This window comes from Orcinus orca, chromosome 13 (genome assembly GCF_937001465.1).
Source record: "Orcinus orca chromosome 13, mOrcOrc1.1, whole genome shotgun sequence".
In the NCBI taxonomy this organism is placed as follows: Eukaryota; Metazoa; Chordata; class Mammalia; order Artiodactyla; family Delphinidae; genus Orcinus; species Orcinus orca.
Window position 1 is genome coordinate 19,092,401 of NC_064571.1, and position 14,209 is coordinate 19,106,609.

Consider the following 14,209-nt stretch of genomic DNA (forward strand, 5'->3'; position numbering starts at 1 on the left):
CCTTTGCTATGTTTAATATTTTTTCTTTGTATTTAATTTTTGATAGTGTGGTTAATATGTGTCTTGTCATGTTTCTCTTTGGATTTATCCTGTATGGGACTCTCCGGTCTTGCTGCACTTGATTGAGTATTTCCTTTCCCATGTCAGGGAAATTTTCAACTATAATCTCTTCAAATATTTTCTCAGACCCTTTCTTTTCCTCTTCTTCTTCTGGGATCCCCATAATTCAAATGTTGGTGTGTTTAATGTTGTCCCAGAGGTATCTGAGACTGACTTAATTCTTTTCATTCTTTTTTTTTTTTTTTTATTCTGCTCTGCAGTAGTTATTTCCACTATTTTATCTTCCAGGTCACATATCCGTTCTTCTGTCTCCATAATTCTGCTATTGATTCCTTCTAGAGAATTTTTAAATTTATTTATTGTGTTGTTAATTATTTTTTGTTTGCTCTTTAATTCTTTTAAGTCCTTGTTAAACGTTTCTTGTATTTTCTCCATTCTATTTCCAAGATTTTGGAACCCTTTTACTATTATTACTCTGAATTCTTTTTCAGGTAGACTGCCTATTTCCTCTTCATTTTTTTTTGGTCTGGTGGGTTTTTACCTTGCTCCTACATCTGCTGTGCATTCATAGTTTCTGTTGTTTTTGGTGTCTACCCCCAGTGGGTGAGGTTGGTTCAGTGGCTTGTGTAGACTTCCTGGTGGAGGGGACTGGTGCCTGTGTTCTGGTGGTTGGGGCTGGATCTTGTCTTTCTGGTGGACAGGACTGCATCTGGTGGTGTGTTTTGGGGTGTCTGTGAACTTATTATGATTTTAGTCAGCCTCTCTGCTAATGGGTGGGGTTGTGTTCCTGTCTTGCTAGTTGTTTGGCATGGGGCATCCAGCACTGGAGCTTGCTGGCCCTTGGGTTCACCTGGGTCTTAGCGTTGTGATGGAGCTCTCTGGGAGAGCTCTTACCAATTGATATTACGTGGGGCTGGGAGGTTTCTGTGGTCCAGTGTCCTGAACTTGGCTCTCCCATCTCAGAGGCTTAGGCCTGACACTAGTCCGGAGCACCAAGACCTGTCAGCCACATGGTCTGGTCACTCCAATGGATTCTCATCATCCTTGGGAGAACATGATATTCTGTAACTTATTTTTTCAGATCTCTGACATCAAAACCATGTGGCTGTCACTGTTCTCTGACTTGGTTTTTACCCAGGTAAAATGCTAGGCCTTAAGGTAAATAATTTTGTGTGGCATATTTCTAAGGACTACCCAAGGTTATGTTTGGCTGGGTTGGTGTAATAAAGGCCCAATGACAGAGCTACATGTGATTGGTTTAAAAAATTCTGTAAGAATTTAAAAAGTCATTTTTTTCTTTTAAATCAACATGCTGAAACTAATTTGCTCAATTAATGGCAGGCACTGGCATCCTACCAATTAACTGCTTCTAAAATGTGACAGTATCACCAGCTCTACCAAAGCAGTTATTGCTATTACCTGCAGAGAGATGTATATGAAGAAAAAACAAGATTCCCTATCATTTCTCAACTTATAAACAATGAAATTCTCAAATTAAAAAATAGAGAAGATTCTGGCAATCTGGAAGAGAACTGTATGCAAAGCGATTAGGGGGTTAAATCCAGAACTGACCCTCCTTGCTGTGATAAGAGGGCCACCTTCCTCCAGAGCAGAGTTCATTCTCATGTCTTAGTCAAATGTAAAATACCTCTCTAGTGCCTCCCTCTTCTTTGAACATTTGTATAGCTCTCTACACAGACTGGTGGTTGTAGGATAATGACTGTTGTCCATAAAGAAAATATATATATATATATAAAAAAATGAGCACTTCTAAAAGATTGTTTATTGAAATAGTTATGGTATTAATATTTTTCAACATAGACCATAGACCCTACATTGGCTTGAAAGCTTGATTTTTCTCATCACAATGGGAATATATACATATATAATTTTTTAAATGAGTTCACCTAATTAATATTAAAAAGCAGTCAAATAGCTCTACCAAAGAATACCAAGCAGAAATAAATATTGCTCTGCACTGTTGTCTCTGTCCCTTCTCTTGACACGAGTTGGGAGCTATAGAACAACTTAGCTCTGAACTTGATTAACTCCTTGCATTAGACCATGATGATGAAAGAACTAGATGGTCCCTTAAGTGTTTATAGTTGCATGTCTTTTCTTCAAGCTATATTTAATAGCATCACTTAGTAATTATTTAAACTTAAAACCCACCATTCTTAGAAAGTGTCTTTTTACACCTAACAGAAATTTAAACCAACTTTCTCAGGAACATTCTTATCTTACCTTTATCCTATTTTCCCAAATCTTTTATTCTTAATATTTTAATTCTTTTTTTTTTTTTTGATTCTTCTTCCAAGAACATAGAAACCATGAGTCAATTCTGTTGCCTTGTAGAGATTCTGAAACTTTGGTGTGAAAATGGATCACCTGGCATGTCGAAGGTGGGGTTAAGTACAGTTTCCAAAAACCTACATAATCCCTACAGTCCTGATTCAAGGAGTCTGCAGCCTGGTCCAGGATTCTGCACTTTAACAGTCTCCTCCCACCTCTTTCTGCATTTGGCATGCAGATGATCCTCTGACCATTTTGAGAGACACTCACTAAAATGAGACTAGGTCATAAAATTTTCTTTCATATCCAGTGCCCACCTATCTTTCTTATTTCACCTTTGATTCTTCTCCATCTTTCCACCCACCTCTGACATTTTCATGTCTGGTCAGCATAGAATACATCTACACCTCAATATTATGGACATTCTGTACCTCTTCTGGGATAATCATTTCTCTCCTCCTCTACTTTAAGCTCCTATCCATTTATCTGGGAAGACTCAAAGATATTGTCCCATTTATGAAGCTTCCTCTTCCCCTTCTCTACAGGAATGCCCATATCACTTTGTATATATTTCTGTGAGAGTGATTATTATAATCTATTACATTTACTGATTATGTGTCTGTTTTCCATTGCTACTTCCATGTCCATCCATAAGACAGTGACTATCACATGTTATTTACTCAATAAATATTTGTTGAATTATAAATCCAACTGAACTTCTATTTCTAAAATTACCCCTAGGGACATTTCGGGGGAGGAGGAGAAGAGTTGCCATCCTTGTTGTTGTTCTCTTGGGACAAACCTAATTGTAATATCTTTAACTTCCTTTAATAGGGTAGATTGTTCCACAAAAATTTATGGAAGTTCTACTTCAACTTTTTGGGGAAAATTAGTTCTAAGAGAACATTCCTTGCTTTGTAAAACTGACCTTGATCATACTACTTCATTATTCCCATATAGACAATTTAGCTTTTGAAAGTGATTTCCTGAGATAATATATTCTAGAAATTATTTTTTATGTCATGATAGAAAATTACAAAACGTTCACTGGATGATGTAAACCAAGTCATTAGAATCTGGGATAGGTAATAAAGCAGGTCTACTCACAGAATTTCTGTCTGTTAGAAAGGCCAAAGTAGTAACTTGGAAGGAACTTGGATGGCAAGAAATACAAAAACAGTGCCCTCTAAGTGATACAAAGTATACACTGAAAATCATCTATGAATCTCCAGCAACAGAGAGGCTTTCAAACCTAAGTGTGCTTTGTCGAAGTGCATAAGTCATGCCCAAATCCAAGTGTATTAGGGAAAGAGACTTGCATAATCATTGTCTCTTTGAGAGCAGAGTCTGACATGATCCCTATTCAGTGCAAGAAACTTCCATTTGCTTTGGAAAATCACCCTGGTTACATGGATTCTCATTAGCTTATGGGCATTTCCATGACCATCCTATGTTTCTAAACCTGTCAGTGATAATCCCTTTGATTGTCCAAATGATAATCCATTTCCACCTTTTTCAGAAAACCACAATGTCCCAGAGCTAGAGCCTCCTTCTGTCCATAATTCCTTCCTTTTTTTTAAATTTCTTTTCCTCAGTCATGGCTGTGAGTGATCATGTGACCTCTTGTGTAACTAAGAAAATAGCTGCCTGATTATATTTTAATAATCATTGCAAGTCAGTCACTTGCCACCTCCTCTTCATATATTATAAAGTCAGAATATAATGAAGAGTAGGGGGCTCTGGGAAGGTATGGAGCTGGACTCTTAGCAAAGACTTTTGATTTCAATATGTGGCATTTCTAAACACAAGATAGCCTCTGCAAGATTTACAATTCTGTGGGCTTGCTGACCTGCCCTCATTATGTACACACAAACAACACAAATCTAAACCATTCTGTTCAAAGTTAGTTGAAGGTCTCAGCTTCTCACAAAGCCTTCCCAGTACAATCCAGTCTACTCCAGACCACTCTGACACTTACTGTCTTCACTTTTAAGTTGTCACTTGACATGTGTCCAGACTCCCAAAAAGGTTGCACATTCCTCAAGAGTAGGAGCCAGGGCTTACATGTCTTTTATCCTTCATAGCACATAGCTCAGTAACCACCAATTACCTACTCATTGAACTCTTCCCAACAGCACAAGGGAATTCCTGCAATACTGCATAAGTAATTTTGAATTTGAGAGTCCCAATGAGGCCTAGCTCCCTCTATTACCTAGTGGATGAGGATATTTTCTTTATCTCAAATAATCAGAATAACATAAAATTATGGAGTTAAAAAACAAATCAGTCTTCCAAATCAACACACAGCTAATCATCATGGGCTTGATATTGTCAGCTTAGAACAGGACCCACTAACATCATTAACCAAATACTACATCAGATATAGAGTACATTTTAAGACTAGTTTGGACTGAAATTTTCTTTCTAGTTTGAAAAACTAACTGTATGTCATCTACAAAAATTAGATCTCATCATACAATCTTTTTTCGCCATAAACCAGTTCTTCAAAAATGTATCATTTTATGATAGAATTTTAGAGCAGGATTACTTTAGAATATATCCTTTAAATCATCTATCATCATTTTAGAGATGAGAAAACTGAGACCCAAGAGATCTAAGTAATTTACTTTGAGTTACCTAATTAGCCACTGACAGAAATACGACTAGTGCACCAGTGTTCAGACCCCAGATTAAGCAACTTCTGTTTTATCTCACTCTTTTGTTTGGAGCACAATATATGTATGTATTTTAAATTATAATTCAAATACATACAAAATGGATATAAAAACACTGAACACCACTATAAATGAAACATGCACATGAGGGTATACAAGTGCATGCACAATGCATTCCATGATAGATTCTCTGAATTTGCACAAGCGCACAACACAACCATTCTTAACTCACGAAGTTTAAAGATGATTGTATTCCAAGGGTTTGTATAATATGAGCATTTCTTACCTGGCAGCTGTACGAGGGGTTGACAAAAGACATTAAAAACTTGAGCTATGATTAGATATCAGATTTTTCTGGCACTGAAGGTTAACTTCTACCTGGGTTTCCGGGGTCTAGCACTTTTAATGGAAGGTAGGCCAGAGATTGGAGAGGGATCACCCAACGTATGAGACTTTGGCATTGTTACCCACATTGCAATATTAAGTTGACTGCAGGTGATTATCACCTAAATCTTCCTATGGGCCAGTTATGACTCTATTTCTCCTTATTGTGCCTGAAATCTCTACCGTTACAGTCGCTTCTTTAAGTTAGAAAGCTTAGGTGGGAAAATAACTTCAGCAGTCATGATACCACTCCACCCCAGGTAATGAAAAGAGGGAGAGCCCTTGTGGGGGAAGGATAGAGGCTCTACACATAACAGAAGAGCTACTGATGAGAAAGGACTCCTCCTTATGTTGTCCAAGAATTTTAAATTTGGGGGCAAATCTAAACAGCATTGACTATATGAGGTTTGGTCCCTTCACTGAGCTTAAGATCTAGCAAGGAGGTAAAACATAAACAATTTAATACAATCCTCTTGAGTAGAAAAGTTTGTGTGGAGTATACAGACTGAGATACAAGTAACATTTCTCTTTCTGAACATTAATAGATAATGTAATCTAATATATGCTCCATGTGCATAATCTAAAGGCCATTAAAACATTTGAACATTGGGAAATAAAAGGACTGCTCCTTTTAAACTACCCCAGTTCTCCAATACCAATATCCATACATACCTAGTTAACTAGGGATTTGAAAAAATGAATGATATCCACTTAACACATTTCATAATACCTATAATTCAAACTAGGATACTTTTAATCCCACCCTATGAAAAGTAACGGGCCTCACATTCTGATGGCCAAACCTTTTTAAAAACACCCACCCTGATGCGACATCCCTTAAAGATGTAACCGTCTCCATGAACCTTCTTTCCCCTCTAATAAAAAAATTGACACTTTAACCATTTTAATAGGTACCCAGGAGAGAACAAGGAAAATGAAGGAATATGCTCACTCCAGTTGATCTTTTCCTTCTAAATACTATGGCATATAAAAGAAGTAATCAGTAATAATAGAAACCCAAATGAAACAAAGAACCGTGGTTTTTCACAGCTCTTTACCAAGAAATCCTATAAAACAGCATCATTGTTATGACATGCAACAAAAAGGTAGCAAATTTGGTTGAGACACATTGAAATGGATGCACCCTTAATCTTGCAAGAGTGGTGACTCTTTTTTTAAAATAAATACTTTAGTTTTTGCATTTGAAAGTTTTCATTTGTTTATATCAGAACCAAGTTTGTTGATAATTCTTATGTATCAGTTTTTTCACAGTTTTACTCTACAATTTTAGAAGAGCACATTGATTCTCTGGCTAAACATTAATAAAGGATATCCTGTGATCCTGAAATCTTTCAAATGAAGAAGAATACGCTTTCCTAACTAGCCTTCCTTTATAGAAAGCTCACTAAAAGACTACAGAATGGATTCATTCCACATATGCAATGACTTTCAGTCCCAATGGGAAGAAAGAATGAGAAATAAAGGAATGAAAATACCATTTTCAACTTCTCAAGTTTAGATCATACTTGAAGAGTACATCTGTGTTGTGGAAATCTTGACTTAAATAAAGAATAAATAAGTAGATCCTTTGCCCAAAGTTGGTTAATAGTAAGTAAAGAGGGCTTGATTGGTCACATCTTTACTTCCTTGAAACCCCATTCCCCTGCTTTCAAAATGAATGTTTACAATGAGACAGGTTAGATCAGAAAGCAAAGTTACTCACCATGGAAGAATCACTGCTTCCACACCCGATCGGAGCTCCCTCAGCACAGGTTGGGAGGTGGGTAGAAAGTTGACTAGCCCTGCCCCCATCTATGACATCACAATCTACCTCATAAAAGGTAGTGAAAGTGCTCTGAACTCCTGTCTGATTTCCGAGAGATACAGAAAAGAGAGAGTGAGAGAGAGAGCAAGAGAAAAAAAAAAAAAAAAAAACGTACCCTATTGGGAAGGGATTAGGGAGGTGTAAGAGGGAGTGGGTAATTGGGAGAAAGAGGCCTATGAAGGAATTATGTACTGAAAGAGATATGGGTGGGGCTCTGTGATATTAAGCAGTCCGGCCATTTGGATTCCTCACTGGCTCTCTTGAACAGATAAATGGACCATCTGGGAGAAGGAGGATGAAGCAGCATCCCGCCTTGTCAGGCATTGTAAGGGACAATTGTAGTGGGGTTCAAAGGGGATGAATCCCCTATTTAAAGCATTGAAGATCACCAAGAGAGAAAGCAAGGGCTGAAGCTTTTAATGCCTGGAACTGTACACGGGGAATGTCAGATGTCTTTCTAGGAAGTTCCATTGCCCTGCTGTGTGACCTTCAGCAAGCTCTCGGCCTCAGCACACTCAGCCAGTACATGGTGCTAAAGGGATACTTACCTCTTCCATTGGGTTCACTGAGGAATTAACACACTCATTGTTGCTAGAATGGCAATTATTTTTTACTGTTCCTTTTTGTACTCAAGCATGAGTTGTGTGATAGGCACAATTTAAAAGATAAGCCAATAATCAATGCCTAGTTCTACCCTTGGAATTTCTACCTCTTAAAATGTTATTTTTGATATAAAATATTACTGATAATCTTGACTAAGTTTTTCTATGTATACCAAATATAGCATACACCTAAAGGGATAATTAGATCCGACCTTCAAACCTGGAGAAAAATCAAATGGCAATATTGCTACAATCACAAGGTCCACTACGCTGCTACTTTTAGAGGTCAAGTTTAGGTGACCCAGTAATGCTCAGTGACCAAACATTTTCGTCACATGCAGTTCTGCTATAGTCATAGCGTTATAGCTTTGTTTAAAGCCTGATTCCAAATTTTTTTTTTTTTTGGAAATCAGGCAAGTTGGGAGAAAAATGTGGAGAGCACTAGGTTTTTTTTTCTTTTCAAATGTAGATTTAGAGCTTTAAAAACTGAACTGGTCAAAGTTGTCAAGTGAGTATTATAACAAAACAAAAGGAAGAGCAAGCAGATCCTGAAACCATCCACATGGAAGCCAGATCTTTATTTGCCCAGTGGAATATATGAAAAGTGAACCTTTTTCCACAGAAAATATTTCAGTAAAGATTCAGAATAATAGCTTAGAATTCACAGCATCATAAATGGGTAAAGCCCGGAGCCTGTTTCTGTACACAGATAAACAAAATTCCTAATTTGGATTTTTTTCTGGCGTTTTAAGCCAATACAGTTCTATCTCTAGTCCTGTCATTCTTAGCTCACTAAATATCTAAGTGGATGAAATAATCATAATTTTAAACTATACAAAATTGGTAGATTAGGGAGCATTTTGAAACACAGAAGCTAGTAAATTCAAACTGATTATGAATCTGGCAACATTACTCCCATCTTTTACTTCAAAATAAATGTTAAAGGCATTTAAAGAATGTCTTTAGAGAATTAAAGACAATAAAAAAGAAAAATATTGGCATATGAGAAGCAAGAATGAAATTGAAAATTTTCCTATATTTGGGTTTTTTAGTACTTACTAGAAGAAGCAATAATACTGTGCATATGTTTTCCTTGCTGAATTATTCTCTTTTTATGTTCAATAAGTCTAAATTCAAATTCTATATTTAACAGCTTTTATTGAGTGAAATTTCACAATCAATGGTCCTATAAAGCTATTTTCTTCCAATTTTTACATATTAGATCATTGACTAGTTGGCTTATCCTTGCTTTTTTATGTTTTATAACAATCCTGCTTGGCTTTAGAAATTAGCCATCTCCTGATTTTTCACTGTAGGGAAAGTGTTATTATTTTACCAATTCTTTTATCGATCAGTTTCAAAAATGATTATTATGTATTAGAAACTTATCTGTGTCATCTCACCTTTCATACAAAATACAAAAGTCACTATTTAAGATTAATGATGCAGCTGTCCATTCTTCCAATAAGCACTTTAAAAATGTTACTACCAAACAAAGGAGGTACACTTTTGCCAGCATTAAGATATTAGAATAAAATGGAGATAAACACTTTTTAAATATTGAAATAAAACAAGCTGGACTTAGATTATAATCTATTGGTATTTTAATTAATTATCTATTGTTTATCTGGAAATGGAGCATGTCTTCAGGAACCCAATGCAAAACTAGGCTGCATCAAATGGATGCAGAGTGGTGAACTGTGCTGACTTTTTAGGTGAATTTAGTATGATTGATTACAATAATGTCTTTAGTTATGATATTAGTTAAAATAACAAAATTTTCTTTGACACAGAATGCAATGCCTGGATCAAATAATTTCCAACTCTTCTTAGGATCTAGCCTCTTGACATTTTTTATGAAAACTAAGTCTTATTACAATTATGGATTTGATGCATACTTCCTATGACATCACATAAATGGATGAGTTAGCCCTTCAAGGCAAGACATGAAGTGATTGCAAGATTTCAGTCAAGAGACCTTATTATTGAAGTCTTGGTTATAATTTTGTTTGGACCAGAGAGATGTAGGGTTGGTTTCAACTTTTTGTTCGTTGAAACAAAAAAGTTTTAATTCAACTTCTTAGTGCAAAGGATTGAGAAGTCAGGTGGAATAATTTGTACACTCCAAAAGAATAATCCGTAGATGTATTTACCAAGTAATTTATCATGGGAGACATGATCAGGCAGTTGGAATGCAGTGTGACCAAAATGTTATTATTAAAGAGAAATATTACAGTAAGAGAATATGATTAATTTTGATAGCAACAGATTTGAATTGGGAGTTCCCAGATAAAGAGATCATATTTGAGTTTGTCTTAAGATAGTGTCTCACATATAGAACCTTGGGCTTAAAAGAGTACATGGTCCTTAGAAGATATTGCTGACTTCTCAGCATCTGATATCCTGGAACTTCTCTGATATCCTGGAACTTCTCCAGGATATTCTCTTTCAGTTGCAAAATAGATTTGCAAAGGAAAACATATAAAAGAGGTCAAGAGACAGATTTTAGAGATTTGACAGAACATCTAGCCAGACTTCCAGTCAAGTTCATTATCAGCAAGACATCCGTACAGATGAAGGTATTCAGAGAAAAGCAATAAAATAAGACACAGTATTGATGATGAAAGAAAAGATTAAAGTCTAAATTAAGTTTGCCTTCAAGAAAATAGGATTAGGATGAAATATTTAAAATATATTTATTGCCCAGAAGGAAAATGACTATTCAAGATAGAGTAAGACAATGTATTGTGAAGCAGTAAAAGAAATCTGAGCTAAAAATCCTTCACATTGTCTATCCAGAAGTCTTTCCTATTTGTAAGATACATGGGCCATAACACGGAACATATTTCTCTTCTAAGGGTTGTGATCAAAGACATATTTTATAAATCATTTAAATTAAGCTGGAGAAAGCATTTGACATAATCTGTAGGGACAGAATGTAGACAATAGTAAGTTAAACACAGTTTTATTTCTAGAATAGAGTAAACAAAGAAAACCAGTGAATACAGAGGTAGTTCAACAGACACCCTGCTATTCCAGCTGAGAATGCTAAACAGTAAGATGAGAAACTAAATGGGGAAAAAATGAAAACAATAGACTCCACAATCTAACAAAAGCACAATGGATGGAAAAATTTATCCTTTTCACAAAAAGTATTTGCTATTAGAGATAAAGAACTTTGAATTCTGTCATCCAACCAATATTTAGCACCATGCCTTTTACATTGTTTAAATGCAATGGAAACATTGAATTCAATGAATTAAAATATCCTTATGAGAATGAGCAATAAATACATTTCTTTGAACTCTGATTGTTATTTTGTCGTTAGAAATTAGGAACGGATAATGGAAACACTGGTTTTTTCCTAGAAAAACATTACTCCTGTCTCAGTTTTGCTATGAGGGTCTTTTTATTTCCTTTATTTTGAGTCATCTGAGGTCATGGAAGTTTGTGCAAAATCAATAATGAAATTCCCAGATAATGTTTGTATATGGTTTTAACATTCATATTCTCTTTTTTACTTATTTATATCTTTTATATCAACTTATTCATACTTTATCTTCTCTTGAGGCATGTCCGAGTAGGAACAACAACAACAAAAAACAATAGATTTAGGTAACCCGTTCAAAATAATGTATTTCTTGACTAGAGCTGATGAATTGAAGTGTATACAGGAAAACCAAAAAAGAGGAAATGAGTTATAGATACTGTATCTAAATAAAGGTATTCACTCAACGCTTTGGTTTCTCATAATTATTTGGTTCAACTGAAGGGAACAGTTAGATCTGGGTTGTTCTCACATATCCAAAACTACTTAAAAATGGGAGGTGGGATGTAGTTCTTAAGACACTACTACAGACATTCATTATTAAAACTATAGATTAATAAAGAACATCTTAGAATGAACTCAGACAATTATCACATATTGACAATATCTCAAAATTAGAACTTGTCTCATGGGAAAATGGTACAAACCAGTATATCTTAAATAGGTTTGCCTGTGTTTCACAGATATCAAAAGATAGATGCAATCATTGTCCCTCATCTAGGTACCTCCCATGTGTCTAATTTCCAAGTTTTCACAAAATATTACTATTCATTTGATGCCAAATAATCCTCAGAATATTAACTAAAATCTAAGGCATTAATTACTAACCAATAAAGTATTTGCCTTCCTTCTTTTAATTCGAGGCTTTTGAAACTTGAAAAAATTCTAAAACCCAAAGGAAGGAAAGTTCATTGATTCAATGACAGGTAATGGCATTGACATTTCTGATGCAGAGACACTCTTCCTAAAGCCACTAACCCCTTCTACTCTTACAAACAATGATGCCCTCAAACTAAAATAGAAACTGCTCAGCTCACAAGTTCAGGTGATTCAATCAAATCAATCCACTGAGTAGATCCAAGTTAGTTTAATCCATGTCTCCAGTCAAGGTCAAAAGAGTTACTTGCTTGGCTCACATACCAGTTTTGCCACAATAGAGTCTGCTTTCTTATTTTAGGATGAGAGCATTAGACTATAAACTCTTTTTCTATGCATAAAACAATTCAGTAAGATAACCAACTGGTTTAATTTCATCAGTGGATAACTGATTCTTTTTTTCAGTGAACAGAATTGACCATCTTGATAAGTTTAGAATCAGTATCTTTAAGTATGTAACTGAAGAGTTACTTCTTATAGCAGAGCAGTACACCTTCCTCATTTGTGCAAGATTATTTGAATTCAGGGAGACAGCTTGCGCCGTGGTGCTACAGACATAAAGCTTCCTATGATGCCTGACACCCAAGGAGATTTTTTCCTTTTCTTATAAAAATTCTTATTTCCAATTTCTTCCAAAAATAATACCTTGAGTTTGTTAAATGTCACTTTTATAACACTGGGAGAATGCATTTGCACTGCAAAAACACTGAAGTGTTATTTTTCTCTGAAGGTTTGCATAATCTGTGTTGTGCAAAAATCAGTGACAATGTACATTGACACGGATGTACCGGAGGAAGACTTAACGCGGGAATCAGAATTTAAGTGGCTATAGTTTTACCATCATAACAGATTAGCGGGCAGGTTGTTGGGAGAAAGATTGAATTATGCAACAACCCATCATACTAGCAGATTAAGTGCAAAGAACTACTGCCATTCTGAAAATGATAAATACCTGTTTAATTTTTTTATCGGTACAGAGTATCTCCACTACCTCTCCATTCAGAGTTATAATCTGAAGTTTGTTTTAATTTTACTTCCCTGGATCTGGATTCCCCTACTCTCCCCAGATCAGAAAAAGTCCTTTAAGCCCAAATACTTAATGGCTCACCCTCTGGAAGGTCTGGATAAAATTCTTTGGAACAGCTGTGAGTTGTCTGAACACATACCCTTTTGTTTAAATGAAGCACAGAAGTGGATTCCAAACCCAAACTGAAAACTAGCAATTTAGATTTTTTCCCATTATTACTATACTTTGATCAGTGGAGATAATCGAGAATTGACAATAGACAGAATCAGAAGATATAACAAAAATGACTCTTTCCCCAGAAAGGGTTGTTTAAAGTACAAGTCTACACAACTAAGTACAACACTTGTTTCAGTGAACGTTTAATTCCATTACAAAATACTGACACTTTTTTTACAGCGTGAACACAGAAATTTTCAAGTAAAATGTAATTCTCATCTCAACAAAACACAATTATCTATATCTATATCTATATCTATATCTATATATTTATATATATGGCATTGTACAAATATATATATGTATATATGTATATATGTATATATATATGTACATATATATAGTACAAATATATATATGTATATATATGTATATATATGTATTATACATACATATATATACATATATATGTATGTATATATAGCTTGGTACAAATAAACACCATATTTGCCCCCAAACTGTATTGTATTGAATCAGATATGTCACAGTTGTCAACTATTTGTTCAGTTCTTGATTACTGCTTATTTAGGGAACAAGGAATTTAAGTGTCAAATCACATGTATTTGTTGTGTGCATACATGCATGCATATACATATAGCATATATGTATCTTCGATCATATGCCAGTGTCAGGTAGGATTGATTTGACTATTCTCAGTTTCCAGCATTTTTATGAATATTTTTCATTTATCATCATGAATATTCATGTTAATTTTAATTTAGTCCATTTTTTTAATGATATGAAACATAGGCTATAAGAGTGACTATAATTGACCCTTATTCTACAATTTTCTCTTTACCAATTCAAATCCTACTGGTGTTGCAAATTATACTTGTTCACCTTGTCAAACCTCTCCATAACCCAATTGAGAGGAATTCAAATTTGGAAAGGAGAGATTAAAGGACAAAGAACAAAAGTGCACAT

The 14,209-nt window shown here is 35.1% G+C and overlaps 1 protein-coding gene across 3 annotated transcripts in view; it reads right to left on the bottom strand.

Moving 5' to 3' along the window:
* The window catches only part of CTNNA2 (catenin alpha 2), a 1,200,774-nt gene that overhangs the window by 26,027 nt on the left and 1,160,538 nt on the right, over positions 1 to 14,209 (bottom strand). Inside the window, exon 18 of one of the 3 annotated variants that reach the window (XM_049695784.1) lies at positions 7,135 to 7,278. The exons of the other annotated variants lie outside the window; for them this stretch is intronic. Within the exon in view, the coding sequence (XP_049551741.1) occupies positions 7,135 to 7,278 (144 nt within the window). The remainder of the gene's footprint in view (positions 1 to 7,134; positions 7,279 to 14,209) is intronic. 3 annotated transcript variants of the gene reach the window in all.